The following is a 27,774-nucleotide window of genomic DNA, read 5'->3' as shown; positions in this document are numbered from 1 at the left end:
AAATGTTCGAGCTATCATTTGGCGTTCGCCTGCTATGTAAAAAGGGAAAGACATATAGTGCGTCTTACTCTTTCGTTTGCCACGGGAAAGGAAACTAACTAATTGACTTCAAGTTGAACGTGTTTCGGTCCGTTGTAAACAAAACAAGCTTTGATTGGCGTTTGATATATGATGATGCAGCCCCTCCCCCAAACACACCCCCGAGTATGAAACATCCACACAAACATCCATCGAAGAGAAAGGAGACGAATAAGGATCTTTAAATGGAATAACAACCAGAATTTTAAAGAAAAATGGTTCTGTACTTGCGTTCGGAAGCCAGAAAGAGAACGTTCTGAGAGAATCACCAGGCAGAAGAAACTTGGATATACGCCCATTTTGGCCTGATTTAGGGAAACTCGCATAGCAATATCATATTTCTTAACGAGAGGTTCCTGCATCCCGAAAGAGAAAATATTACTGATATTTTTCGAAGTCAAATCCCGGAAATGAGGATCACAATATTTCCGTGTCAATTCAGGGAAATGTCTTCAAGGGATAGAAAGGGAATCCTCAGAAATATATCATGAACGGGAATACAAATGAAGTAAATTGAACAAATCTCTCGGAAAGTACAAACCCAGTTAAAGGGCGAACTGCAACTTTTTTTTGCCAAGTTTGATAAGATCCAAGTGAGGAGTAAAACAGAATTCGAAATTCTAGAATGCACAGTTTCGAATGAAATGTAAACACAAGTGATACTGGTCCTTGTGCCAATAAAACTGAACCCTAAGGCCTAGCAGTCAAGTTTTACACTTTAAGCACACGTAACGTCATCCACACGACACAACAAGTCCTTAACTTTGTCATAATTCAGTTTAATGTTCATTTTCGACTACCATACATGTATTAACCCTTCAAAGGGAATAAAATGCTGACATCGATTTCAAAGTTAACCTAAATACATCACTAACTTAAAATGTACGACATAGAAATATATTTCAGGTTTCCCCTCTGATTACAAGTGAAGCGAGTTGTGTTAATTTAGCAAAAGTAAAGGCGAGCGAACAACTACGCAATACTTTTTTTGCAAAATATGCAAATATTGTTTGACTTAGCCTGAACTAATGCTTTTTATTTAACCTATTCCGTCGACGATTTTCGCAGTTCCGTCCAAACAAATAAAACGATGCTAATGTATAAGCGAAGTGAACACTTCTATATCATAAAGCATTGTTCATTGTATTGAGGAATTTTCTTCCCGGAGGTTAGTTTCTTTTACGCTTGAAATTTACATTCGTCACGTGAGTCACTGGTGAAACTAACAAAGTTCCAGGTTGTTATTTGCAACAAGAGTTGTTTATTTCATCATCTTCCATTCCATGCGCTTTAGATCGCGTTTTCAAAATCCTCAAATCGTTCCTATTGCCGAGTCTTGGCAAAGTTTCTTTACTCTTCAAAGGATTCTCGTGTCCTGACACACAGCAAGCGCGACATGTTTTGCCGCTCGCTGTTGTCGATCTCATCGCCTCACAGTAAGGCGAGGTTCGCATCAAACAGAGCGTTCTCAATTCGCAGTTTAAGCGTTTTAGGATTGTTAGCCTCGTACAACTTGTCGTTTGCTATTTAGACTCTTCCGCTTGAGCTCCTAGAATGCCTTTTATGGCGATGGCGGCGACCTTCCTCCTTCACAGCCAAGCCACAACTCAGGGCACGTTCACGATGTATGGCGGCCAGATCTTTCTTTTCGTCCTCAAACGATAATTCAAAGAGTTCATTCTCTTTAATGTCTTCGAGACTAGGCACAAACGAAAGTTTCGGATATTTTCTCCGCTTGATCCTTCGGCGACGTGTCCCTTTAGGATTCTGCATCATGCTAAGATCGATGGCTGCAAGATCCTTATGAAAATCCACGGCAGATTTCTGGCCGTATTTGAAGTCGAAATCGTAAACTTTATCCACGCTCAGTTCCTTCATAGTGAGCGGTTTGTCGTCGTGAAGAAGAACCACAGGTGAATCTTCGTGTAGAATCTCTGTTTTGCACATGACTTCGTAATTTTCTCCTGCTCTCGCTCTAAATTCCGTCCAGCTCAAATGCTTTAAGACAACTGATGCAAAATAATTATTAGGTTGCGCTTTACACTCAAGCTCTACGCGGGCGTACGTGCTCGCAATTTTAATTAGATATTGAATTTCAAATAACAATCAATAATTCAAAACATGCCCGCACCGCCAGCCAATCACAGTGTCGTTTCTTGATGTGTCGTGCTATTTACTCTCGTTCAATAACAAAAGACATGATAAAATCAAAACACTTGATTGACCCACAAAGCAACAGAGGTCGGCCCATTTTTATCCCATTTAGATTTGATTCTGTTCGAACAATGCAAAACATGCAGATTCAATATTCGCCCAAACTTGCTTCGATCGTTCTTCTGAATTTATTGATCCGACAGACTTTCTAAAATATCGCTGACGTGGTCTCCATGCAATTCGGTTGTTCGGTGAAGATTGACACGTCTCGGGCGAAGAACAGCCCTAAATCACTCATCTTGCTTTTGTCTTGACACTTTGACAGATCACGATTCACGTCATCCGGTTTTGTTGGCGCTGTGACAATCAAGTCTTAAACTTATGATCTCAAAAATCCTCAAAACAGTAACCTAATGAGGACTCTTGCCGGCTTTAATCGAATTATTTTTGCTCCCGAAGCATTTCAAGCGCTTAAAAGCTCCAACATCGGGTAACCGATATTGGACTGTGGTTGTGTTGTAAATGTTGGAGCAGACCGAGCTCAACCAAATGTAAACAGACACCAATCAAAATAACTTAAGCTACAGATGATCTATGAAATTTCAAGTCCGTTGTAGAGGCAATTATGAAATGTGACGGAAAGCTTTAGCAATTCAAAAAATAAGAAATGCATAATTCCATCTACTTATGAAACCTGTTTAATCTCTTGCGATAAATGAGAAAGCGCACGACAAATTCGATGAACTGTGACCCAATCGAGACGATAGAATTAGAACAAAACCTCACCCTCGCCAGTTGGAATAACCTCTTGCGAAAGCGAGACAAATATGTGATAATTCATTGAATCCGTAGATCAAAAATAAGTGTCACCCTCGAACCTCTAATGGAGTTGAAAGGTATCTGGCGATCAGTCTCGCGAAAAAGAACATTTTGTATATTCTAAGTGTTCATTGTTTAAAATTCCGGAAATTGTGTGAGCTGCAATGGACAGAAGATAGAAGCAGAAGTTTAATAGCAGGAGCTTTTCCGCTACAAATACGCTCGAGAGCGTTCAAGCGAATCACATCCTTAGGACAAGGTGTTTCATGAAAGGAAATATTAATTCAACCACAAGAAAGGAAGGATAAGGATTCATTCAAATCTCAACATGCGGGTTGAATTAAGACAGTAAAAGTACAACTTGCTTTGAAAACAAATAAGAAAAGTATCTTTCAATTCTAATAACAGCGCTCGTAAGGGGTCCAGGAAATTAAAAATTCTAAACACAAGCCTGAAATCGATCAGGTCACGTAACATCAGAACTTGATAAAGGAACCGAGTCGAAAACAGTCTTAATTGGATGTGAAAGTTTTCACAGGTTCAACAGAATAAGAAAATCACACTTATTCTCTTGATGCACGGACGGTTGTTATTGTTTTTTCAAATTTTCAATTAGGAAGTCAAGATTTAACCAAAGCATGATAAGAAAGTAAGTTGATGAAAAAAATTGTTTCAAATAAACACCATTAAAACCAATCAACCCGTTTAAGTCTTTCTTTCCTTCAGGGCAATTTCCACAAAGAAATAATTTCATATGAAAACCAATTAAAAATTAGATGTTTTCTCACATGAAATGAGGGTGACAATCGAGGAACTCACGTGTGACTTTCTGAACACGTATGAAATTTCATAAAGAACAGGGAACTATAGTTAAATCAAACACCAAAAAAAATTCCTATGTTTCCGCAGACGTGTTGAAGTGGTTAGATAACTCGATCAAAAGGAATCCCCTTGAAAGTACGTGCATCCACGCATACATTTATGTAAAATTTGAGTCCTGATTACTAAACATCGTTATTTCTTGGCACCCAGTCTGCTAAGCTGTTCAATAATTGGCACCCGTTCTCACGATATAGAGATTATTTTTTAATATGCCCTAATTTTTTAGAAGTGATTTTCCCACTACTTCAGCATGGTTGGAAAATAGTTTGCGATACACAAATAAAAAAAATCACCTAATTTTCAACTTTTAAGAATTTTTTTTTCCGTCACGTACACATACAATCAAAAGAACTGCTTCGTTCATAATTTACAGGGGATAAAGGCTTAGTATCACGGAAGTTTTTCACTGGTAAGAGTTTCACTTCATAGATATTTTCGGGAATTTTAAAAAATGATAAAAGATTCTAATGAAAACAGAACCTTTTTTTGGAATAAGAATTACCTCTGCATTTGTTTATAAACAAAAACCGGATGAAAGCTTTCGATGAAAAGTGATTTTTATGCTGCATTATTCATCAAGGATAGTCAACAAACAGAGTGAGACTGTGTCCTGTATAGGACTTAACGATTGTCATTTCAATTAGCACGGCTATAAAGAGAGAATGAAACAGCTTTCAGTCGCTCAGCGGTCACAAGTGCCAAAAAAAAAATGAATAACTAAAAACAACAGAGATATTTCCTCTCAGGGCGCACCGCAAAGCATGTTTCGCGCGCTCACTTATTTTTGGCGCACTTGGATACTTATTTCAAGTAGAGAACACTGCAGCAAAGCTACTGGTTTATCTATATTTGACGATTTTTTCTTTGTTATGATAAACCGCAGTTGTGAATGCTTGTTTTATTGTTCTTCACAAAAAACTAATACTAGTTTAAGCCATGTTTTCCAACACGCTCCCTACACCTCACACGCTCAACCTTGCATGCTCTCAAATGGAGGCACGTCCCAGACTAATAATTTAGTAACTTGGTTAACTTCATAGACATCCTGCCGTTCGGTTTGAAAGTTCAAAATCACTAAATTTCAATAGATCTTGATGTTTAATTCTGTTTTCAAGACTTTTTGGATATTTTGCGCACCTTACTTACAAAGGATGTTTGATGTTAGAATCCTCTGGGGATTTTTTCAGTTTGCGAACACAAAGGACTTTCTTGAACTTTCGAGATTTTCATTTGTCTAGTAGGCTGGTTTGGTTCCTTCATCTGGCTATGGGCACTAATTTAAAAATACGATCTTTCAGCCGGCTGGGCTGCTCTGGTAAGCCTGGCTGCAACGGGGAAAACCACGAGACCCCGCGTTCTATTCAATAGAACCAGTGTATTTGCTTGATTAAAGGCTGTGGAGTTATCACATTTCCATCGTTTTTTATGCAGTCTTTCAAGGGTAGTGTTGATTTCAAACTCACATTTCTTGAACCACTTAAAACAATCACAGTAAATAATTTTCAGGTGCAATTATAGAAAGCCCATACAGGAACTTAGTATCGAAAACTTCACATAAACAAATAAAGGTCTTTTTACTTGCCAGAAGTGTTGCTTGTGTCGTTCTTACCCAAAATTAGCGACTTCAAGCGCTAGCTATTTCAGAGATTTTTCTCCAGTCAAGTCTTTTGTCGTCTTCAAGTTAGACTCGAATGGAGGAAATTTCTCAAAATTGCTTGAGGTCGCTTATTTAGGACAAGAACGACACAACCATCACTTCAGAAAGATAAAAACTTTCTTTATTTCTAGGAGTTCGATACTATCTGCTTGCCTGGGATTTCTATAGTACCATACAACTGATAGAGATGTCCGTTTCAATGTTTTGCACTTTTTTGCGGCGATCGATTCGTATTGTCTAGCCTGTGATGCGCTAAAAAAAGATGGGGCTGGTTAGCAAGTTATACCAAATTGTTATTATTTTTTTCCTAAATTTCTCGAAAAAACACAGTATTTTATGCGAGGACTGCGCTCAGTCGAGTAGGTGCTTTAAGTTAAGCATTGCAATATCCACTTATTTAGTCTTTGCTTCTGCTACCGAGTTGAAGACAGGTGAAAATAACTAACAAGAGATCCGGCGGTTGTAGTTGTCATTAACACCGCTCCGTGGTGATTAAACAGAAAAGAAAACGAGTGCAGAGCCGTCTAAAACAGTTGAGCTGTTCATTCAATTAACTTTGCATATTCGATTGCAAAAAGATCGGGATAAAATGCGTTCTCAACAGCTTGCTGATTTCAGTAAGTCCTTTCTGTCAAAGAGCGATCACATGACAGATTGTGACGAAGTCGATAGGCAGTCGGTTTTAGAGCAAAATACATCAAACATTCAAAAATTCTATTAATTTCCAAAACGGAAAAAAAAAACCCGAGAACACCTTGAAATACACTTAGCCCTTTTTGGAGGGGAAAACGATTCCAAACTAAAGCAGCGGCGGATAGCTGAGTGATTTTACAGTGGAGTCAAGAAGAAAAGGAAGTATTGATAACTACAATTAAGTTGTACAAGGCCGTTTACCTGTCATAATCTGAAAGCCCTCGAAATCATGCAGCTGGCTTTGGCAAAATCTAAAGAAAGAAAAAAGACTATTATCCAGTGCCTATTTTTCCTCGACAGTTTTGGGGTTTTTTTTGACCTAGAAATCTGAAAACAGTTCGATTCCAAGATCTGCATTCGTAATACTATTGCGGTGACCATCTGTTTTGGTAACGTTTGGTAAGTTATCCAACGTGTCCAGTTAGTGAGGCTTTATAGCCGAATAAACTACCTTGCTATCTCATATTAAAGAGGTACTTTTCAGTACTCGGTACAAAATAACCAAAATCGTATTTGCTCGTAAACACAACCAAGCTGTCTGGTCTATTTGCAAATACACAACATTACACAATCGAACCTTATAAAAGGGTCATTTATAAACAACGCGCTAATGACTTCTACGAACGCTGCAGAAATCTCACCTTGAGTCATTGTGCATGTTCCGTTACTTTTTGCTATGCAGGAAAGGATTAGATATAAAACGAGCTGGTTATAGTAAGAAATGTAGTGTTCATTAAAGATTCATGTGATGTAATCTATGGTACATTTCTTGATAATCACATGGCTCAGTGGGCTTGTACGAGAAAAAACGTGACTGTCTAAAATTGACGCGTGAGGTGTTTTTAGAGTTACACTTAGCGATAACATAGTACTGTTTTTGGCTTTAGTTCAAATTTAGTCACGCTTTGGACTTTTATAACCTACATAACTGGCGGTTTTTTTTTGGCCGCTCGATGAAAACACGTTGACGAACGGGTGGTGAAAATTGTGAATTCACATTTTTCTAGCTTCACTGTTTTCCATTCATCTCGCGGATTCGCCGTTCTTTTACGTGGGCCCGCGTAAGTCACGTGGTTAGCGGGTCGTCGAGCGGAATAACGTGGTCAGGGGTGGTGGTGTCGGTGGGTGAGGTTGTTGTCATAGCCCCGACCGAGTTCGCACTCGCTGATTATTAGTGTTTTCAACATTTCTTCAAAACTGAGTATGCTCCCAGTAATTCAAAGACTTAATTTATCGATTTTCGTCTGGATAAAAATTGGATGATCGTTGCTAAGTGAAAAACGTAGATTTATCGACTCATGAATCTACTGTATTCATGGAACTAAGTTAGAAAGATAGTGACAAGAAAAGGCGACTGTTTGGAAAACAGCTATGCTGAATAAACAATGTTGCTCGCATCGTTTCTGACTGGTTGCAGAGAGTTGGGTAAGGATCCTTGATACAAAACGTAAGATTTATTATTCAGTCAAGTTCGAAAAAATTTAGACGCTGAATTTTATATTTTATATCGAATAATATAAAATCACATGCAGTTTGCGAGATCTTAAGAGGTGTTGCTTCTGTCTTCATACCGTACAACGGATCTCCTTCTCTTGTTTTTTTTTCCTGGTGTAATGGCGAATGAGTTCTTTTGTTTGCCTGACTTTTTGTTTTAAGCAGTTCGTGTGAGCAAACTCAAGCAAGCAAGAGAAGGAAAACCTCATACGTGCTACCGATTTTTTTTAAGGCTGTGGTTGTAATAAAAGTTCTGACACGGTCTCATACAGAGGTACAGAAACGTGAAAACCGACTCTCTGTTTGACATTCCGAGCTACCTGTAGCTGCTGGCGCCCATGGTGTGGAATGTTATTTGTGGCGAACATGGCTTTTCTCGCTGGGTCTCTTTACGATTCGAGTGCATAAATATGTTCGGGGCTAAAACAGAAGTAAGAAATGGAAAACTCTGGAGTGGTACGAGTCCTTGAACATGATGAACACCAATGGCATGTACTGGAGGCGAAATAATGAAAAAGCTTGAAGATGTTGTTTCAAGTCTGAGTTTAGACGTTTTCGGTGAAGGTGGCACAGTAAGACAGAAAATCATGTGAAATCCTTCAAAGGGAGTCGAGAGGAATGGTTGGTGGATCGATGAAGAGCAATAAAAGGATGAGAACTACCAACCGGGTCTGTTATCATTCCTTTATCCTACAAATTCACACTAAATATTTAAGCGAGAGAACAAAACATTCACACTGCGGAATCTGTCAGGCGTTTTATTGATTTAGTTTTTTTCTATTCAGTGATCTATACAATGACACAGAGTACATGAGTCCAACAAAGTCATAAGATTTAGATGACATCATGAATAAGCAATTTTTCTACTCCAAATAATTAAAAACCTTCCTTGGGAGTAAAGAAGAGAGACTTTATTCGAACTTTCTTTTTATTAGTTCCTGAAAAATTAAAGAGCCAAGGTAAAATAATAAGGAATTCGATAAACTCGCCGACATCATTGATTTTAAATACAACGGTGTTGTACGTGCGACATAAAAAAGAAGTCAGACAATTTGGACGTTGTCCACATTAACAAACAATTATGGTTAAAGTACAAAATTAATCGATTTTGACACAACTTGGAAATGCTTTCAAATGGAAATTGCACACTTTTTTTCTAAAATCAAAACGCTTCAAAGTAAATTGTGTAAAATTACCGAGGCCCTACATATTAAAGGAAATATTCTGTATGGTTTTTCATTATTGTGCTATACTCTCTTAGTCTATAAATACCAACAAGTCCTTCCTTATATAGTTCCTGCGTAGCTTCGGTATTCATGTAGCCTCGTACGATGGGTGAAATAAATATCAAGGAAGAACTCATCGCTTTTCTCTACGTGAGACCAGTAAGGAGGTAACTTAGAACGGAGAATGTCAGTCAGACCGACAAAAAACGAGGAACTACGTTTGCATCACGGTCTTCACTCAACTGAAATATCACAACTGTAGCAATAGACCTTTACAGAAAGGTCTCGATGGCTTGTTCAAAATATTTTTCGATCTGTTCATTCTGGACGTTCAATGTTTTTCTTTTTAATTACATGCTGTGATTTCTTATTTTCATCTCGCTGACTGACTGGCTATGTCGTGTAATCTTTCTACTATCGTTCTAAAATGACCATTCGATCTTGACGTTCGAGTTCTGTTGGATAACTCACGTCTTTGTTTTGTACCTGTAAAATGAAAAATTCATTTCAGAACGCAATTTTGAATCGCAAAAAACTGCTTAAATTCATCTCAGTAAGAAAAATTTTCTAAAAAAGTAAAACTCAACCGACATCATTGTGGCGCTTAATCACTAAATTACTTACTTGAAGCGCAGCTGTCCTGACATTCTTTTAGGCTGCCGAACTTATTATCATTACCCACACAGCTGTAGTATTTGAACGCCTGGCACATGTTGGTAGAAGGGTCAAAATAGTATTTCAGTTCTTCCGTGCTACATTTATTACTTCTCCAGACACTCGTGCAGATGACTGCACCTTCTCCTGAAAAACAAAAACACGGCAAAATGTCGGATGATACGTACTCCAATCTGATGTCGTTTTTTCTTCTTTATTCAAACCATTTCCTTCCATTTTTTCTTTCCTTTTTTTCAACTAAGCAAAAAACACGCAAGAGATTTGAAAAATAATCCTGCATTAAAGTTTTGCTCAGTAGCGTTTATTTGTAAGTCAAATAAGCGTGAATTATGTAAGTAAATATAGAATTATCGTGATTCGCGAGTACATGAAAGACAAGCTTAGATATACGAAAATTTATCTTCAATAATATATTTCAATCTTATCATCGTGAATAAAATAAGAATTCACCGAGTGGAAACATAATTCTCTATGGTGATTAGTTGTAAAAATAGATTTTCTTTATGGCAGGGCAATTAAGTATTCTCGGAGGCTGAATAGTCAACGGGCTTAACTATTGTGCATTTGGCTTTCTACAGTTAACGAGTAACGTAGATAGGTGCAGACATTGACACGTGTTTGGAATATATTTCCAGTTTTGTGAAAAAAAAATTCCGATCGTGTCAGCAATCGCAGATGAAAGTAGATTTTAATACTTTAAGCACATCTTTCAGACAATTTATCTTGTCTCGACACATAAGAACGTCTGTTTTGAATCCAGGACTTGGTGGATGAAACGAGAATTGTTGCCCAAAATTTTGTGACCGTAACTAAGACCTATGATGTAAGATGGAGCATGGATAACCAATGGTTACCAAATGGAAGGAGGGCTTCTACGTGGGCGAGGAAATAAGAACCGACAGATTTGATTTTTTAATCAAACATCTATCGATTCGCCAACGTGAGAGCAATAGCCTTTTAAGCTGTTTATAAAATACACTCCGAGCAATTTTGGTTGCAACCTCACGAGAAGCTTGCTTTTTCACTCAGTTTTGTAAATGCGCTCCTAATACCGTTAAATCTCTCCCAATCCCCTTAAAATTGATTGAGAGAGAAGTTTGAGACAAGGAAGGCAAAGATAAGAGAGCGTTTAATCAACAGCAACTCTTTAGTTGTTTAAAAATTGTTCTCGCACCTATACGAAAACAAAAAATCTTTGGAGCTAATTTAAAACACACTCATATTTTTAAGGTGCCCTGACGTTGAAGTAAAATCAGTATTCATGTGAATGCGATATATTTAATTCCCTAACACAATAGACGAAAACTCTCGAAGTATTACGGTATGTTTTTCATTATGTTGATCGAAGCAACACAAACAGCTAACACAACGTAAAATGAACGTTGGCAAAATGGAGTTTGTAGTAAACATCACTTGGCTCTCTAAACGGAAATATGAAAATCTTAACAGTTGATTTGCAAATTTTTAAGTAGTGATTCTATTTCCAAAAATAATCAGCACAACTAAAAAATGGAAAATAAAATGCTAAAGCAAGCTTTCTGTAATCATCTTCAAGCGAATAATTAGCACTCAAACTAAGGTGTCAAAAACTGCAATGATCATGAGCGCAAGAGAATTTTCCAGAAAGGAAGATAAACAACTACTTCTAAAAGACATCATCGGAATACTAATAGATTATTATAAACAAATACGTTCGTTTCCTTCCGCGATGCGACAAGAATAATACGAATGTGAGAATTTACGAGGGTCAAAAAACCGGCGACAAGGCTGATGTGAGAAAAGAAAAACAAGATTTACTAAATAAAACCAAACCCGACACAAATATCTACAGTACCGAACCACATAAACAGATCAAAACACCGGATCAATATCTTTTGATCGGGGTACTTTTGTGTCACATAATCACATCCTTGTCTCACACAGTACGTGCCTCAGCCGCAAGGGAATTGTAAATATAATGACAGTTAGGTATATTGCACACATCTTTTGTTCGTTTCTCATGAATTTCAAGTGTCCGTGATTCTACTTAACACATCTGCTTTAATAACTTAAACAATGTTGACATAATTAATAGAGGTGAAGAACAGAAAAAACGTGACTGCCCTGCCTTATAATATATTCCAATTGATTTTGGCACAACCTTACTTCATATGCAATCATTTCTTGGTCAGATGAGAGCCTAAACATGATCAAAAGCACGTATACACCTTTGAGAAGAATTCCAAAGTTTTGTTGTTGCCGAGTAGTCGAAAGTCGATTAAAAAAATTTTTAGCCGTGATGTTTTCGTGTTGTGTCCACTGATAAAGCCAGAATAAGTCACTCATTTTACTTTTTAATACCACCACAGACAAATAAACCTCATGATACAAAAACATAAATATTTTTTTACTCTTTGGTTCTTGAAAGAATGAATGTTCTGAATTGGTATAAGTACAATAAGGTTTATCTTGATCATGTCGTAACAAAATCCAAGAGGACAGAGACACGAAATTAGCTTACCGTTCTAATTTGATCTTGAAAAGACAGACTCTTCAAAACTCCTCTACCTTTTTCGCTCAAATCATCAGAGCATTTCATATAGTAGAATGCAACGAAAAGAAAACTAAAGCAATCGAAACAGCCGATCAGCACGAAGGTTTATCTTCCAAGCTGCCTACGAAATCTCCAAGTTAAAACAAGCAGATTTCACAAAGCCAGAATGTCGCTTGTGTTCACGTAAAAAAATCTATCGCTGTTTATAGAGTCGATAGGCTACTTGCTCTTCAAAAGATCAAAGAAATGACATCACAGATATGTCTCGAGGAAGACACGGAGTCTTTAATGGTTACTACGCAGTTAAATTCTATTTCCCAAAATATGATTTCATTCACATAATTGCAGGACTGGAGAAACGCGAGCAGGAATTAGACCGCCAGAACGGCTGAGGTCATTTCCGTGATAGCGGTTAATTCGGGGTAAATGGTTTACAAGTTACACTTTGTTGTGACGCAAAGCAATCTCTCTCAAGGTTCTGCCCTCAAACATAGAATGTTTGAAACGTAGACTGAATACTCTTGTGGTTATTTGCGGATATTTTCCAAAGGGCACTAATTTTAACGGAATGTTGAACATCCGTTTGCGTTGTGACGAATCTGTTTTAATATTAATGTTGAAGAATATACGAAACAATTCCTATGAAAAATATGAATAAAATATTCGTTCAGCTCAAAACGTGAGCGATAGAAAATCTGCTTACAAGGAAGAATTCAGTGACACACACCGCAACATTTAAGGAAGAGAAGAACAATTTCAATTGGTAACGAAGAACCTTTTCAAAGTAAAAGGATTATAAGAATTCTGTATTTGGAAAATCAATTTTCACGCATATCTCTATAAAACATCAAGTCGAATTTTTAAATATTTTGCCGTTTCTATTAGCAGTTAATAGAGGCTTTAGATGCACGCGGCATATATGAAGAACAATTTATTGCGAAAGAGAAATTTTCGATCAGGCAAAACATCTCAGGACGGAGAGATGTGAACTATCACTTCTATATTTACAATATTTTCAGCATTCACTGTATCGATTATTTTTCAATCAAAATCACGGAATTTTCTGAATTTATCTAAAAATTGAAGTGAATTAAAAGGGAAACAGGTAAAGTGTAGGAAGCCACTTTCATATCAAATTCCCTCAAGTCGAATGTGAGCTACTGAAAAGATAGAGCGTAAAAAGTATTTTATTCCACAATAACGCCATTTTACCATACTACGGCACTAGAACGAGGAAAATATGCCACAGCATTTCACTGTCGAACAAGGAAAAGTGAAGCAACAAAATGGCCGCTCTGAACGATATAAACTTCGCTTCAGATACAACGAGCCTTTGAGCGCTCCAACACTTTATGCTTGCGTTTGTGTAGTTCGTATTTGGCGTACGCCTTATGAGATCAGTTCGAACTTCATATGAGGCTATAGGATGCATCTGGAAAACTAGAGCTTTAAATTAGTCGAATAATGAAATTCCTTATTCGATGGTTAACATATAGTACGAGCGGACATTTTTTACATTTTTCTCATTTTTCCTCGCCCCTACAGAGCTTGGAAAAATACTGCACAAAATATCCGCCGTATTGTAGGTTCGACCATCGATTGACGTGTGTATATTGTTAACGATTGACAGAGTCAGAAAATTCGAGACAGAGAATCGTGTGCAAATCACAATCGATAGAAATTTCTTATTGAGTATAGGCGCCAAAATTCCGTTATTGTCTCTATTCGTATTTTTCGATTTTTGCCCAGTTTAGTTTTCGCGTTTTTATGCCTTTGGTTATTTAGTCTTAAATTGAGTGCTTCTTCTGTTTTGTATGATAGATCTTATTTTGCATCTTGTATGTCTTGGTTAGTTTTATTTTCTGGTAATTCAGGATGGTTCTCCGTCTGTTGAAGTCTAGTTAAATAGCTGCTTATTTCAGACTCAATAATATTTGATGGCTTCGCTTTGCTTCGCTTCGTTTCGCTTTGTTTTGTATTGATTCGTTTGCTCTTGGTGGTTAGAATAAATTTCGCGCGTAAAGACGTATGTGACAACAGTAAATGTAGCTTGTTCGGAATACACATTGCGAGTTTGCTTTTGATACACTTAAATTTATAGGGTACATTTAACGATAGAGTAGCCTTAAAACTAGTTTTAAAATCTTACTTCACTTTTCCTCTAAATGTAGTTGTCGCATTTTGCTAAAATTCAATACATGAAGGCTTACATGCTGAGATGGAACGTGACTCCACTCATCAAGAAATTCACCTGGAGGCACACGAAGGACATCAACGTGCGACTTTGCACGTCTAAATCAAAATCAAATACCTTACATCGTGACTACTAGAGCGCCAAGGACACTTGTCCTGGCTAGACAATAAAACTCGTGTTTCATCGATATTTAAGACGAACATAACTTAATCTCCAACATTGGCCGTCACGTCCGCTGGCAAACGTTTGTGGAATTCATGGTTAGAGGTCATTGGAAGAAAGAGATTTGGGCCAGCTTCTCCTGGTCATTCATGTACTGATACAACACAAAGGCTCACACCATAAAACTGACGACTAATGCTTCTTGTATCAAAAACCAGGTGTAAATTTTACATCAAAATTGGCCAATAAAACAACTTAAACATCGGTTCAAAGTGTTTTTTTCGCTCTATGTTATGTCTAACCAGGTATCTGTTCTACTTGAGCACGTGCCTTCGATGTGATGTGATATGATACGGGGACGTGAGTTGTGACACGAATCCGCTATCAGGATACATCAAGGAACTCAGTAAAAATGAACAGAAAAGAAAAATCCAGTAGTATTTCAAAAACATTTTACGGTCACAGAGTGTTTCGTTTCTATCAAATATAATACGTTGGCACAGACACCTTCCAGTTCTCTCGAAATAAGTGGTGGACCAGTGTTAACACGTAAGGTGGCCATCCAAACATGGATCTACACACGCACAAGAAAACTCACAAAAAACGCGTTCGTCCTGAACCAGTTCAGCCGTTGGACGTTGGACCAAGACTTAAATTTTGGGTAGAATTATGTTCCGCACTTAGGTGTCGATGACGTTCCGTAATAAGAGCTTCAAACAATTTCTTTCATGTAAGAAATTTTTCTTTTATTAAAGGTATCATACGAATTAAATCTAACAGTTGAGCTAAAGGTCGTAAAAACGGGAACGAGTGAGAGTGCGGCTATCCAAACATGGATCTACACACGAACACGCACGAGAAAACTCGCAAGAAACGCGTTCGTCTTGAAACATTTCATTCGTTGGACGATGGATAAAGACTTATACGAATTAAATTTAGCACAGTTAAACAAACGGTCGTAAAAACGGGAAAAAAATATATGTAATTATAACTAAAAATCAAACCGTATAACTGATGTTTAAGACCTACCACAAATATTTTCGCATTCTGCAAAGCTCGACGAGCCTTTTCCCAGCGAACAACTGCTCTGTATGTCCGATAAATAATTAACACAAGCTTGAGTCAGGGTGTTTTTCTTGGGTGAAGAAAGAGCATCTTTTATCTCAGATAAACACGGCCCGTTATTTGGTGGTAGTCCACAAAGATTCCCTGCAAAACAAGAATGACCCGAAAGATAATTATGTTTGTTTGACAAACAAAGGGAGACTTAACAGGGGCACATATTTCTTTACGTTTCGTGTTGTGTTAGAAAGGTGTAGCGTTGGGGTTTTACTCGTACGAAATGAGGTCCAGTTTAGATTTCATGTAAATGGTCTGAAACTAGTCTCTTCTGATATGAAAAAGATAATAAGGTCTCTTGAAAATGTGGTTTTAGTTTGATAGTAAGCCTTGTGAGCTTCGATTTCCCCTGAAACGTTTATGTATCAACAGTTCTATGCAGATGAGGTACCTCACTTCGACGCAAGACCCCTGTGAAGGCATGCGACTGTGCTTCTTAAATAAAACACAGTCAGGGCACAAGCTTCCAATCTATTCAGAGCTCTTCAAGCTTATTTTGCATTAGAGTTACCGAACGCATTCCCTTGCTAGTATCCATTTTTCTAATTCACTTCAATTCTAAGCGGGGAGAGGCATCCTGGGAGGGATGTAAGCCAGGACCTCTCGTCCTGGGACTCATGGTGTTGGGGCTCAGGGTACTACCTTATAGCGTCTCCTACCTTCCTCTCAGTAGTAATACTTGGTCTGAAGGATCGCTAAATATCATTCATAATTGACGTACCGATTCTACAAGATGGACCTGAGTAGCCAGGTGCACATTCACAGGTTCCATCGGCGTTACAAGTTCCACCGTTCAAACAATCTGGCTTGCATGCAGCTGGGCAAATAAAAGCAACGTACAATGACTATGAGTTGGGGTTAATCAACAAATACCAACCACTCGCTATGACTAGCCGTGCTTCTCTAGCAATGGTTAGTTTGGCGAAAAAACGGGAATAAGTTTTTTGAAATATTAAGACCACGCCAACTTAGTGTCTTAACTTACGTCTACTGAGTAATGCATTGAAATAATTTAAAAGAAAAAAAATAACAACAACAACGACTAAATACAAAAAAAACAAAACAAAACAAAACAAAACAAAAAACAAATATCAAACAACAACGACAACAAGTTTAATAGCTCGAGTTTTGTTCTCTGAAGAGACACACATAACGTTCTTGTTAGCTTAAATATGTAAAGCTTACTTACATATTTCACATCTTTTACCATTGTACCCTGGCGGGCAAGTACAGCTCTCTGGCTCAGTGCATTCGCCGTTATTGAAACAGTAGCCGTTGCAGACAGCTAAGAAAATTAACCATGGCTCGTTAGTTTTAATTCGTGTCTTTTGCAATTTAGATTACAAGAAGCTAAATGTTTGTGGAAGGGGCTAATGGATGTCTTTTGCTAGTTTGGAAATCCCAGAGATTAAAATGTAAAAATTCTCCCTAAGATGACAGCTAAAACTAAACAAGAGACATATGCTTTCATTCCCGTCAGTTTGAGATCTGAACTAAGTACACGTTCAAAACCTTATCTATATTTTGTAATGACCGTTCCTGGTATGAAGCAACCGTTACTAATGTGCAATTACTGCAAATGGTTAGCCTCAGAGATTGTACAATGTAACTGTGTAGGTGGGATGTATTTTATATAACCATAATACAGAGTGTAATCAATACAGGCCCTTTAGCCAGGGAACGCCCGATCGGTATTGTCTCTGGTGTTTTTCCTTTCAAAGCATATCGCAAATTATCTCAACAAAGAATTCTTATTTTGGTTTGAAGTCAGGTGTATGTAGTGTCTTAGCTCGAAAGTTTACTGACTTCAAAACCGCAAGAAGATTTCAAGACAACTTACGTGATTGACACAGAGAGCCTGTGTAACCTTGCGGACAAGAGCAGTTGTTGGAGCTGGGATCTGTACATTGACCTCCATTGAAACAGGTCACAGAGCAAACAGCTAAATAAGCAGAAGAAATAGAAATCAATTGCAAACAGTAAAAAGAACAGCTGTGTAAGGTTTCTAAAAGGGGATGAAGGATAAGGCAAGATGAAATGGGTGAAAATTAAGCAAATCAATGTTACGTTGAAGATCTTACCGTCCTCACAGTGTTCTCCTTCATAATTCAAGGGACAAATGCATTGTCCCTCTACACAAGTTCCACCATGTTGGCAAGGCTCGGTGCAGTCATCTTCGTGATTGAAAGAAAAAAAAACCGCAATTAAGGTCAACTTATTCAGAACATCTGTAATTACGTGCCACAATTTTACGGTTCTTTTGCAAATAAAAAAAATATAGCGCGATTGATAACAGAAGAAAATAAAATAAAAAGAAAAAAACGCACTCAAACCCAGGGGTTGTGGCTTAACAGCTGGTTTCAAGGGCTGGTCGTGGAAACCATTGGAGGAGAGGGTCAATTCTGATTGCGCAAAGACACCTTCTTTAGCATCCATCCAGTCATTGACAGGGAAATCAAACCTTCTACCTTTCATATCCTTGACAGAAATCTGAAAGAAACAACAAGATGAGTAATGAGACTTTATGCAGCCATGAACGTTTTAAGACGCATATATTCATTTCAAATGTGTACATTTCAACGAAAGCATAAAACCTTACAGTTCACCGCCCACCTTTTCTAGGTACCACTTCTTCGATTGTCCAGTATTGTACATCTCCACAAACACTTTTGTAATTAATCCGATATCGGAAGCTGCAACTCGGAACGTGTCAAGCCTTAAAAGCGGAAAGAAAATTATGAGGGATGATCTTTCAATATCCTCTGTTATTATTGGTTAAATACTCCCAGTCGTAATGCACATACTCCAAGTTTTCGCTGAGGGAGCTTTAGTGCGAAAATCTTAATCGCCAATAATCGACAGTTATCGTCGATTGAGTAACTGTCCACAAAAAAGTCACGCCTTTGGACCAAGAGATTAGTTTACAGTCTCTTGCTTTGAACAGGTGCTTGTACGAGACATTGCAAATAATCCAAGAAGCCTTCAGTTGCAAGAGCAGATTAAATCATAGACCTCGCTGTAGTTCACCAAACATCTCAAATGAAGCGTTTTTGCACTTTATCAACCGATACAAGTTGTAGTACAAAGTTAGCTTACTGTCCTGTCCTGAAGTGCCTTACTCCCATGGGTACATTGGAAGTCAACTGAATCTTGTCAGTAGAACCTCTGTCGCCGCCAAGTCGGAGAAATATTTTCCCATCGGTACCTCCCTTGTATTTATTTCCAGTCTTGACTGAGACTGTGTAGTAATACGCTGAAAAATAAGGCGAAAATCATTGCAGCTATGTATCGAAATACTATAAATTTGCTGAAATTTCCCTTTTAAACATTTCATAAAAAGCATAGAGTCAATTGATTACTCAGAGCCCGGCCCCTCAACACGTTTCCAACATAAATCTCCACGTTCCCTATACACGAACTCTATAACCGGCTTAGAAATGCTAAGTTTTCTTTGACGAGTTTTCATTTGATAACGTTTTCCCTTAATTGGAAATGGAAAAATACTACAGGCTCTCCTTGAAAAGTTTTCTTGTGCATGGTAATTCTGATCTAGTTTGGATGAAGGATACTTTTCGAGGAAATTGTTTGAGGGCTTCACAAAAATTATACGGCCAATTCATCCGGCAAACGTTTTCCTCAAAAGCTCCCCAGGCAGGTAAACCTGGCTCGTTTAGACGCGGCTTAAATTATTCAATACTTACGAGGATTTGTAATGGTGACGGGAACGACTTTATCGGCGTCTAAATCGGGTTTTATGCTCATCATCGGTAAGTCGTTTAATCGAAGTGGTTCCTTAAACGGTTGGGAGAGGGCGACAAAGTCAGCAGACTCCATTTTGTACTTGGAGAACTTAAGGTAAAGAGATTTTCCGGAGGGAATGGCATTAGTCTTCTTCGTTCCGGGAATAAAAATCTCGGCATCCTTTCCAGCGTTGTTCGTGAATTTAATGTAAAAGTAATATATAGACCCGTTCAGAGTCGACTCGCGACCTGTTGGAACATCAAAGAAAAACGTCATTAGGGATGGTGTACTGACTCAACTTAGGTTACACAGAAAAGATCACCATAAAGCCAGACAAGTACTGTATTAGGTCAGCGAGCGAGCGAAACATTTGGTGAAATATCAACGAGAGGATGATTAAGTTTGATAAACCGTCCAAGCATATTTTGAAAAGCTGACCTCTCTAACAATAGCCTTTAGACAGAAGAGAGGGGTAACGTACATAGCATCAAAATTTAAAAACCTATTCTAACGATTAATTATCTTTATCAACTTCAGGTTGACTATCAACCAGCCAGGATATTCCTGACGAAAAGCTAACGCTCGAAACGTCAGCTTAGAAACTCTTTACGGTTGCTAACCAACATTTGTCAACTCAGTTGATAAACCAAATTATCCTGTTATACTCCCCCAACGACGTAGCACCACAATTTCTTTAGAAACTTACCGCCTTTATTTATTTCTACTTAATCGATAGAAAGTAGCACTTCTTTTCCAAAAATCGGAGTAAGAATTCTCCAAATGACTGATTGACCAATGAACGAAAAATCAAGACATCATGAGAATTTAACATACAAAAAACTATGTCGCATGCTGAACTTATTATAGGATTGATCAAAAAGAAACATTTACTATCGAAAAAGGTATTTACCTTTACCAAAGCACGACTTTCGCGCATCGTCCCAGGTCATCTCGTCCGGACACGTCATGGTGTGAGGCTCGCCTTTATGACAATGGATGTAGTGAGTAATGTCGGTTGGGTCTTTAAACAGTCCCTCAGGCTGAAGACAACGGACTGGTAAAAAGGGAAAAGAAGGATACTGAGCATTTAACACATTGATCAGACGCATTGGTGATCAAAGTTTCTTGGCTTCTTCAATAACCGGCAGAGTGCTTGTGAGAACAAAAGACCAGGCAGTTGGCAGTTTTGTTGAGCTTAGCCTCTCTTGGACTTGATGAATTGATCATTTTCTTGACCGCGTTGTCTCGCATATGCGATTACCGTTCAACGCCTTCGGTTGTTATTATGATACATAGCTATTTATATGATCTAGTCAGTTTTACTGCTATCTTGCCACCTTTCTATTACAAGCTAACCCTCTCTATAGCGTTTTTCTTCACGATTGTACCGTCTAGGAGGTCAAACTAAATTCAAACGAATTGTAACCTCAAGTGGCCCTTTGGAAATATATATTTTCTTTGCGCTAAAATTTCTAGATTTTCTCTACCTTTTATACAAACAGATACACATAAAGAACTCACAAGCTGCAGTTATTGTGACGAGCTTGATGTCATCCTTATTAGGACTGGGCACCACTGTCACCAGACCTTGCTGTCCATTCACCAGTAACTTGTCCCCAGGCGCCCACGGATTTTCGACTCTAAACTGGATAGGAATATCATTCTGTTGGCCCTTCTCTTCAAAATTTAAATCCAACGTCATGTGAGGTTGCACGGTGTATCCTTCGTTTTTATTCTGTCCTTTGCTTGGTATGACTTTCACTTGAGTACCAGCTTTATTGTCAAAACGAACTTTGACGAAACGATTTGAAGACGACGATTCGACTAATAAGACAATATATATCAAGTTATAAAGTAATCCTATTACTTCGCTTTGTTAAAGAGCTACCGGCAAAGAAAATCCTGACGACATATTATTTCATTACTGATTTGAACCTTCATGCTAGATTTACCAATGGTAAATGACTCATAGGTAGCGAGAGAAAAAAAAGGAAAGAAGTGTACCAAGACTCTTACCATTGCTTGAGAAGTATAGGAACATATCTTTGGCACTTTCAGCTGGGACCTCGGCATCGAAGAACGCCAGCGATGAGGCGACCATCCTTGTGTAACCGTATGGTGTTCCTGCCGCATTGCGCCCCACGATAAGCCTGGTGTATGAATCTTTATCATGTTCCCCCTCTTGGGGCATATAGCCTCTCGCTCGGGTGACCTCTGTACCGTTGATATACAATGCAAGGCCGTTTTCACGTGCCCACGTCACCATAATATACTGCCATGCATTGAGGGCAAAGTCTGACTCAACCTGTTGAAAAATTAATAAGATCGAACCATTAATCATCGAGACCGGTGAGAAGAAAAGCTTGTTGGGGAATTAATATAACAACCTACCCGCCATACTTCATCCGGGACAGACACCACTGCGTACAGTTTGCCGTCCTTCACGAAAAGCGTGAAACCCCGTGACTCCTTGTTGGAGCCACCGCTGTCTACAATGTAGTGAGGCTCGTCCTTGTAACTTTTGGCTGCGTCGTCAAGCTTAATTCTTACACCGAACGTCAGACCAGCGGTACACTTGTCTGGATTGCTCAGGCATTCACCTTAAATGAAAGCGACAATGGACCATGTAAAGAAGGTGCAATAACAGAGTTACTAACTGACTGACTTACTGAGACAGAGAGAGAGAGACTTACTGTCAGTTACTGACTAACTAATTGGATATAAATAGCCTTGTTACCTAAATAAATCGACTACAATTTTGTATTCTCTATAACCTTGTTGATTAAAGAGATGACGTCAACAATGTTCAAAACAAAGGTGTAACCACGGAGCGCAGCCGAGTGGTTTCACTGCTCATACTCTCTAATCTGTTTAATTCAACGGTTCATTCTCGAGATTTTCCACGGCATAAGGCAAAGGGGACAGTAGCTTCACCTATCCACAAGATTTATCTCTAGTCACAGTTTAGAAGCATAGGTTCACCAAACAGTTGTTTTTCAGTCGCTGTGTGTCACTCACCTTCAAAGTCGCCCATATCCAGCCAGGAATCATTGCCATTCAACAGCAGCCCCCCCTCCAGGGGAACTATGGCTCCGTGGGCCTCGGGCACGGGATCGTCTCCGACAAGTCGACCATTCTCTACTTTGTGTAGCGGCCACATCTTCTTGTAGCGCAATTTTGGTGCTATATGGGAATAAATCGTATTTTATCAACTACTTTTATTGTTGAACACGATACAAAATTTTAAACAGAAAAGAGACACGTTCATCCTTATAATAAGACATGTACAGTGAGGACGAACTTGTAAAGCTATTATAAAAATTTAAGACACGCTTAGTTGGCTCCAATGGTTACTCTTAAATACTAAAAGTAACGTCAAACACCGCTGCTCTATGCTTTTCCGACCGAAAAAGTAGGTTTTGCTTATATTTCCAACTGAACTCACGTGCCACAGTTACAAGCAGCGTTTTACAAAGCTTCCTTCCATCTCTGGGAGTTACAGGAAATGCTTTATCAAAATCATTGATTCTCAGATGGGTGTTGGTCTGTTTGTCTTCAGCGATGAAGTACACAGGCTTGATAGGGGCACCGTCTGTTGACATGGACATTAGCGTCACCTCCAGGGTGGAGTCCGGCGCAATTTCAAACCCTTGGGGGTTACCCTTGTCTGGCTTCAGAAGAACAGGTCGGCCAACTTCATTTGTGACGCACAAAGAAGCATAATATATTTTAGCAGATACTGCAAAGGAAGAGAACGGCACAAGAGTGAGCGATCGGCTTTCAACCCGAGGGGCAAAGTCTGTTCGTCATTTCGGCCCTACAATTGATTTCCATGAATAATTCCAGGTCTCAGCTCGTTGAAAACATCAAAGAACACTTATAGCTTACGGACACAACAAGTTGAAATACTTACACCCACTCCAAAAGAATATGTAAGCAGCGTTGACATCATCTTGCGCTAAACGTCCAGCAAATGTTGTGAAAGAAGCCATATCAAATGCTGAAGGGTGGAAAGGACCGTTATTTCCAACCTCTCGTCCAATCACAAAGTTGTCCTTGTATGAAGTGACTGAGGTCAGGGGCACTGGTTTCCCTGTGACATTGTGAACGCGGAGGTCTGCGTTGTAATACATTTTCATTCCGTCTTCCTTACTCCAAGTAACCATAACGTACACCCATTTATGCATAAGTTTCGGGCTTTCGACCTACAGTATCAATAAGAGTACAACTCAGTTTGTGACAAGAAGAGTTCGTTGGAATAAAAGAAAATTGAAATCAAATACTTAGGTTCGACGTCTCTCAAATGAGTTTTTCACTTTGGGTTGCGCTAAGTTGATGGCTATGTCGAGGCTGCATTTGATAACCAATTTCTTTGACGGCGTGGAAGTAAAAATAGTCTTTCTTTAGCGAGTCTTTTCAAAGACGGACACTGTTTGAACAAGGGCTTTGGTCGAAAAAAATTGTAACTGGTTTGAGGGCATCTGCTTCAATATATTTTTTTCAAATATATCTCCTAACTGTTCAGTTCGTTACCACAAATGACCGAATAATGGCAAAAACTTGATTTTGACGTCAATAGTGTGCAAAATGAGCTAAACTATACTCTCTCTTTTGTGTTCAATGCTACACCTTCGAAAACTTACCATCCATTCTCTATCAGCATTCCTCACCAAAGCAAACAATCTGGGTCCTCGAGTAAACATGGAAAAGCCACGCATGCGCCGGTTGTGAGCACCGGTGTCCACAATGTATCGCAGCTCCTCATCCCTGTCTTCCTTCTCAAACCTAAGTTTTGTACTAAATGTAAGCCCATCTGCGCACTTCTCTGTGTTGACCACACAATCATCGGCAGGGACCTGTGCTACAGCATGTGAGTCCTGTCCGTCAAACGACAAACCCCCGTCGACCAGTTTCATGTCTCCATGTGTCCTCAAGTCGGGGTTGCCAGGAATGTCCTGGGACGTTGAATGAAGCGCATGAAAGATAATGCTGCTGCTAGAGAGTTTGTCAGCCGGAGGAGTGTGTCCCACCGGAATATGGCTGTCTTCAAATGACAACATCGACCAGGAATGGACTGGCTTGATTTTAGGCGCTGATGAGAAACAAGCGTGTATGATAAATTACATGTTCAGTGGAAAGAAGGATTTTGTTGCGTTTAATCACTAATCAGATCATTCAGTTACAAGAAAATAACTTAAACATTACACGTAATCCGATCGATCCGAAAAAATATCGTTTATTCTACTGATAAAATCACAGAATACTAAAACATTTAAGCAGTACATCTCTGGCTCCAACACAGTCGTCATCAAATCGCAGGCTAACCAAACAAGTAAACAAACAAACAAAATTCGACTTACCTGGTGCGGTGATGGTCATATTAATCACCTCACCCGGGAACTCTCCAGGTGCAATTGAAACCGTTTTCACATCACCATCAATTTCTAGGTCACTCAGAGTTTCCAGATCCTTTGCTTCAAATGTGACGGGTTTAGAGAGAACTCCGCTCTTGGGAAAAATCATAGACACCTTGAGGTATCCATTCTTGGCGACAACATACCCTCCTTTTCGGCCTCTCGACGGTGTCACCCTAATTTCACGACCAACTTTATTATGGAGGAGCAGTGTAATGTATCGCTCTTCAGGGCCCATGGGTCCTCCTTCTAGCAAGGAGAAAAATAGATAAGTCTCAGATATCAAGATCTTCATTTTCAATCGATTCAAACATTCCCTAATAATAACAATAAAATTAGTACTAACGATAATTATCAGGATAACTATGATAATAAAACAAATAATAATAATAGTAATGAAGGCGTTATGAAAGTTAAAATCTAAAAGCCAATCATGTAGTAACAGGAGTAACATATAAAAATGCTAACCAAATATCAATTTACAAAAGCTCGTTAAATCGTTCAGTTTTGACTCTGGCGAGCAAGAAGTCATGGCCCTTATCTCTGAGAGAGATTCATTGGAAGGAACTCAATTAAACAACGCTTGACCCTTTTAGTTCCACCTATTAAATAATTTCCGTTTTTCTGTTTTTGTAGCCTCTTGCACTGTTGTGCAAATGAATGCATAAACAAGCGTTGTAGTTGTCAGTGATAGTCTCTATAATCCATTATTAAGTAACTTTGAATCGAATTGAAAGCTCTCAAAATTATTCCGAGACAAAACTGAGAGCTAAAAAGAAGATGAGAATGGACATATACTCACTCAGAGGAGATATGACGATATCAGTAACTTTTTCTTTAATCTTGGCGGGTTTCACGATAATGCTCTTACGATTGTTAATCATCATTGGTAAATGGGAATCAGGATCAAAGGCTTTTAAGAGTAAGGGCTCTGCGCTCTGGAACTCGCGCGTGATCTTCATAATGGAGTCACTGTTAATGTGGAAACCCTCATTCAGACCCTTATAGCTTGGTGCTATGATGGACTTTTTGCCTGCACGGTTCTTGACTTTCAATGTCACATAGTAAAGCGACGGTTTTTCAGCGATGTGCTGTCTGGCTACGGGCACTCCTGATTTCTTCTTTCCCGTAACTGAAGGGAATTAATAAAAACAAATACCGAATTACATGCATGGTAAAATATCAAAACAGTTTAAAATAAAAAATAATGACAATAAATTAAGAGTTCGTGAAGCTAGTCGTTTGTGACTCTCCATTCCCTTTGCGCACATAGAATAACCTCAGACATCTGTTCAAACGTGATAAGCGTAGAGGCACGTGATATACAGTGCTTATATAAACTGATTGACCAGTCCGGATATAAAACCTTCAAATAAACAATTAGATTCTGAACGAACAATGTAGTAAAAAAAAATCCTCGTTAAAAGGTAAAGTAGACCACTAAGTGAATGGTAACCAAGTAAATGAACAAAACTACAGCTGGACCAACGAACGTGTGAACGAATTAAGGAAGGAACTAGTAAACTAGCGAAGGAAAGAGGAGACGAACCTACGCACGAATTACACAACAAACACACAAACCAATGAGCGAACGAACTAACTTACGGATGGACGAACAAGCAAACGACTGCAGAGCAAAAACAGACGGAGCAGATAAATTTCATAAAATTACTCCCTTAATCTGTAATAAGTCGTTTTTATCACCATTAACTTACCCTGGGTTCCAAGAACTAACTCTGTCTTCTTATCCTTCGTAAGCTGCGGCGTTAGAGCCTCCTCCATATGACCGTTTATGGCCAGCGGTGTTTTGCCGTCAGCTGATGTAGCTACTAGTGTCACAGGTTGAGCAGACACGGTACCTTTCGTGATATCCATCATGAAGTTCTTTTTTACTTTCCATCCCTGGGCGGGGTTATTGTCGCTTGGTTTGACTATCACGTCTTGTCCGGCCTTGTTCTTAAAGCGAACACTTAAGTAATACTGCTGTCCTCCTGTTATAAAAAGATACGTCAAATTCTATTAATATTACTACTGACGGTCTCGGGGCATTGGCTGGAGATACTATATCTAATTGTGCTGTACGATACTGATCTTTTCCGGATCCTCTTTCCCTTAGTAAAAAGGACCAGGAAAAAACAGACAAAAAAAAAACACTAAAAAATTATGAAACACAACAAAACAAAACAAAAAACAGAATAAACAAAAGAAAACAAAAGTGTGAAGTTTAAAGGTTGGTTTTCACCAGCGACAGAGTCGGAGTTGTAATTGGAGTCATTAGAGCGATTATGAATAAGAAGAAATCCAAAATCGAAGTCGTTGGCGGAATTTAGGCAATACAGAATTGGAGTCGGTCCGAAGAATTCGAACAGTTCCATTTTCTTCCGATTCCACACAGTACTCGCAAACTTACGATCCAGTGACTTATGATGAGTGACGGATTCTGTACTCTTGTTTCGATTCCGTCGGTTTGACTTTCACCACATTGTTTCGCTCCGCACTACAGATTACGACTTCGACTACGACTCCGTCGTGAGAGGAAACCCACCCTTAAATTCACCACGAGGCAGGATGTAAAGTTAAACCACAAACCTTGCGACATCCCTGGTGCCAGAACCTCGAATGTCTTCGGTGCACTTTTAACTTCTGTTGGGATAAGTTCAACTTTATCCTTGCCATTAATCTTCATCAGCTGGGTTAAAGTCTGATCCATGACCTTGAACGTGATGGCCGAATTTCCGGTGGTTGGCTTAGTAAAAGACACCATGAAGCCTTTTTTAACAGGGAATCCTTGAGGGGGATTATTGTCACTTGGCATGATCACCACATTTTTACCTGACTTGTTCATTATCTTCATTGAAATATAATACGTACCAACGGCTGAAGTTCCTACAACGAGATATATAGTACACAAATATGGTTAAATGCAAACGAAC

General features: G+C 38.8%; 2 protein-coding genes and 1 long non-coding RNA gene across 5 annotated transcripts in view; 1 reads left to right on the top strand and 2 right to left on the bottom strand.

Annotated features, from left to right (window-relative positions):
- Window positions 1–836: 836 nt before the first annotated feature.
- On the bottom strand, window positions 837–7,062 carry LOC113669138 (uncharacterized). Its single transcript, XM_027185141.2, has 3 exons — window positions 6,925–7,062; window positions 6,485–6,534; window positions 837–2,087 (listed from the first exon to the last, which is right to left on the bottom strand). Exons 1-3 carry the CDS (start codon window positions 6,939–6,941, stop codon window positions 1,606–1,608), a joined length of 549 nt encoding a protein of 182 aa, XP_027040942.2. The 5' UTR covers window positions 6,942–7,062; the 3' UTR covers window positions 837–1,605.
- A 507-nt stretch (window positions 7,063–7,569) lies between these two features.
- LOC149047765 (uncharacterized) lies at window positions 7,570–8,442 on the top strand. The gene is made up of 2 exons (XR_016185226.1): window positions 7,570–7,708; window positions 7,943–8,442. It is a non-coding gene; the product is annotated as an uncharacterized LOC149047765 (long non-coding RNA).
- Window positions 8,443–8,519: 77 nt separating this feature from the next.
- Window positions 8,520–27,774, bottom strand: part of LOC113669139 (uncharacterized) — a 56,684-nt gene continuing 37,429 nt past the window's right edge. For 2 of the 3 annotated variants that reach the window (XM_027185142.2, XM_089201600.1), the window contains 23 exons: window positions 27,431–27,727; window positions 26,557–26,832; window positions 25,644–25,973; window positions 24,788–25,090; window positions 24,071–24,519; window positions 23,341–23,632; window positions 22,873–23,166; window positions 22,446–22,610; window positions 21,819–22,027; window positions 21,444–21,732; window positions 20,949–21,251; window positions 20,338–20,481; window positions 19,388–19,675; window positions 18,783–18,939; window positions 18,300–18,402; window positions 18,014–18,176; window positions 17,768–17,860; window positions 17,527–17,628; window positions 16,876–16,971; window positions 16,408–16,503; window positions 15,597–15,776; window positions 9,628–9,804; window positions 8,520–9,489 (listed from right to left, as the gene is read on the bottom strand). In XM_027185142.2, coding sequence (XP_027040943.2) covers window positions 9,377–9,489; window positions 9,628–9,804; window positions 15,597–15,776; window positions 16,408–16,503; window positions 16,876–16,971; window positions 17,527–17,628; window positions 17,768–17,860; window positions 18,014–18,176; window positions 18,300–18,402; window positions 18,783–18,939; window positions 19,388–19,675; window positions 20,338–20,481; window positions 20,949–21,251; window positions 21,444–21,732; window positions 21,819–22,027; window positions 22,446–22,610; window positions 22,873–23,166; window positions 23,341–23,632; window positions 24,071–24,519; window positions 24,788–25,090; window positions 25,644–25,973; window positions 26,557–26,832; window positions 27,431–27,727 — 4,919 coding nt within the window. In that variant the 3' untranslated portion in view covers window positions 8,520–9,376. The remainder of the gene's footprint in view (window positions 9,490–9,627; window positions 9,805–15,596; window positions 15,777–16,407; window positions 16,504–16,875; window positions 16,972–17,526; window positions 17,629–17,767; window positions 17,861–18,013; window positions 18,177–18,299; window positions 18,403–18,782; window positions 18,940–19,387; window positions 19,676–20,337; window positions 20,482–20,948; window positions 21,252–21,443; window positions 21,733–21,818; window positions 22,028–22,445; window positions 22,611–22,872; window positions 23,167–23,340; window positions 23,633–24,070; window positions 24,520–24,787; window positions 25,091–25,643; window positions 25,974–26,556; window positions 26,833–27,430; window positions 27,728–27,774) is intronic. The other variant, XM_089201598.1, reaches the window with a different exon arrangement.

This window comes from Pocillopora damicornis, chromosome 3 (assembly GCF_964200805.1).
Source record: "Pocillopora damicornis chromosome 3, jaPocDami1.2, whole genome shotgun sequence".
NCBI lineage: Eukaryota > Metazoa > Cnidaria > Anthozoa > Scleractinia > Pocilloporidae > Pocillopora > Pocillopora damicornis.
The sequence above is the reverse complement of the archived record's forward strand: the minus strand, read 5'-3'. Positions and strand labels throughout refer to the sequence as shown.

What these genes read in the sequence shown, in the direction of transcription:
- LOC113669138 (XM_027185141.2), bottom strand. An exon ending in GGGCTTTCAGATTATGACAG is followed by an intron (nt 2,088 to 6,484) that starts GTAAACGGCCTT and finishes ATTTTGCATCAG; the next exon opens with TTGTCTTAAAGCATTTGAGC.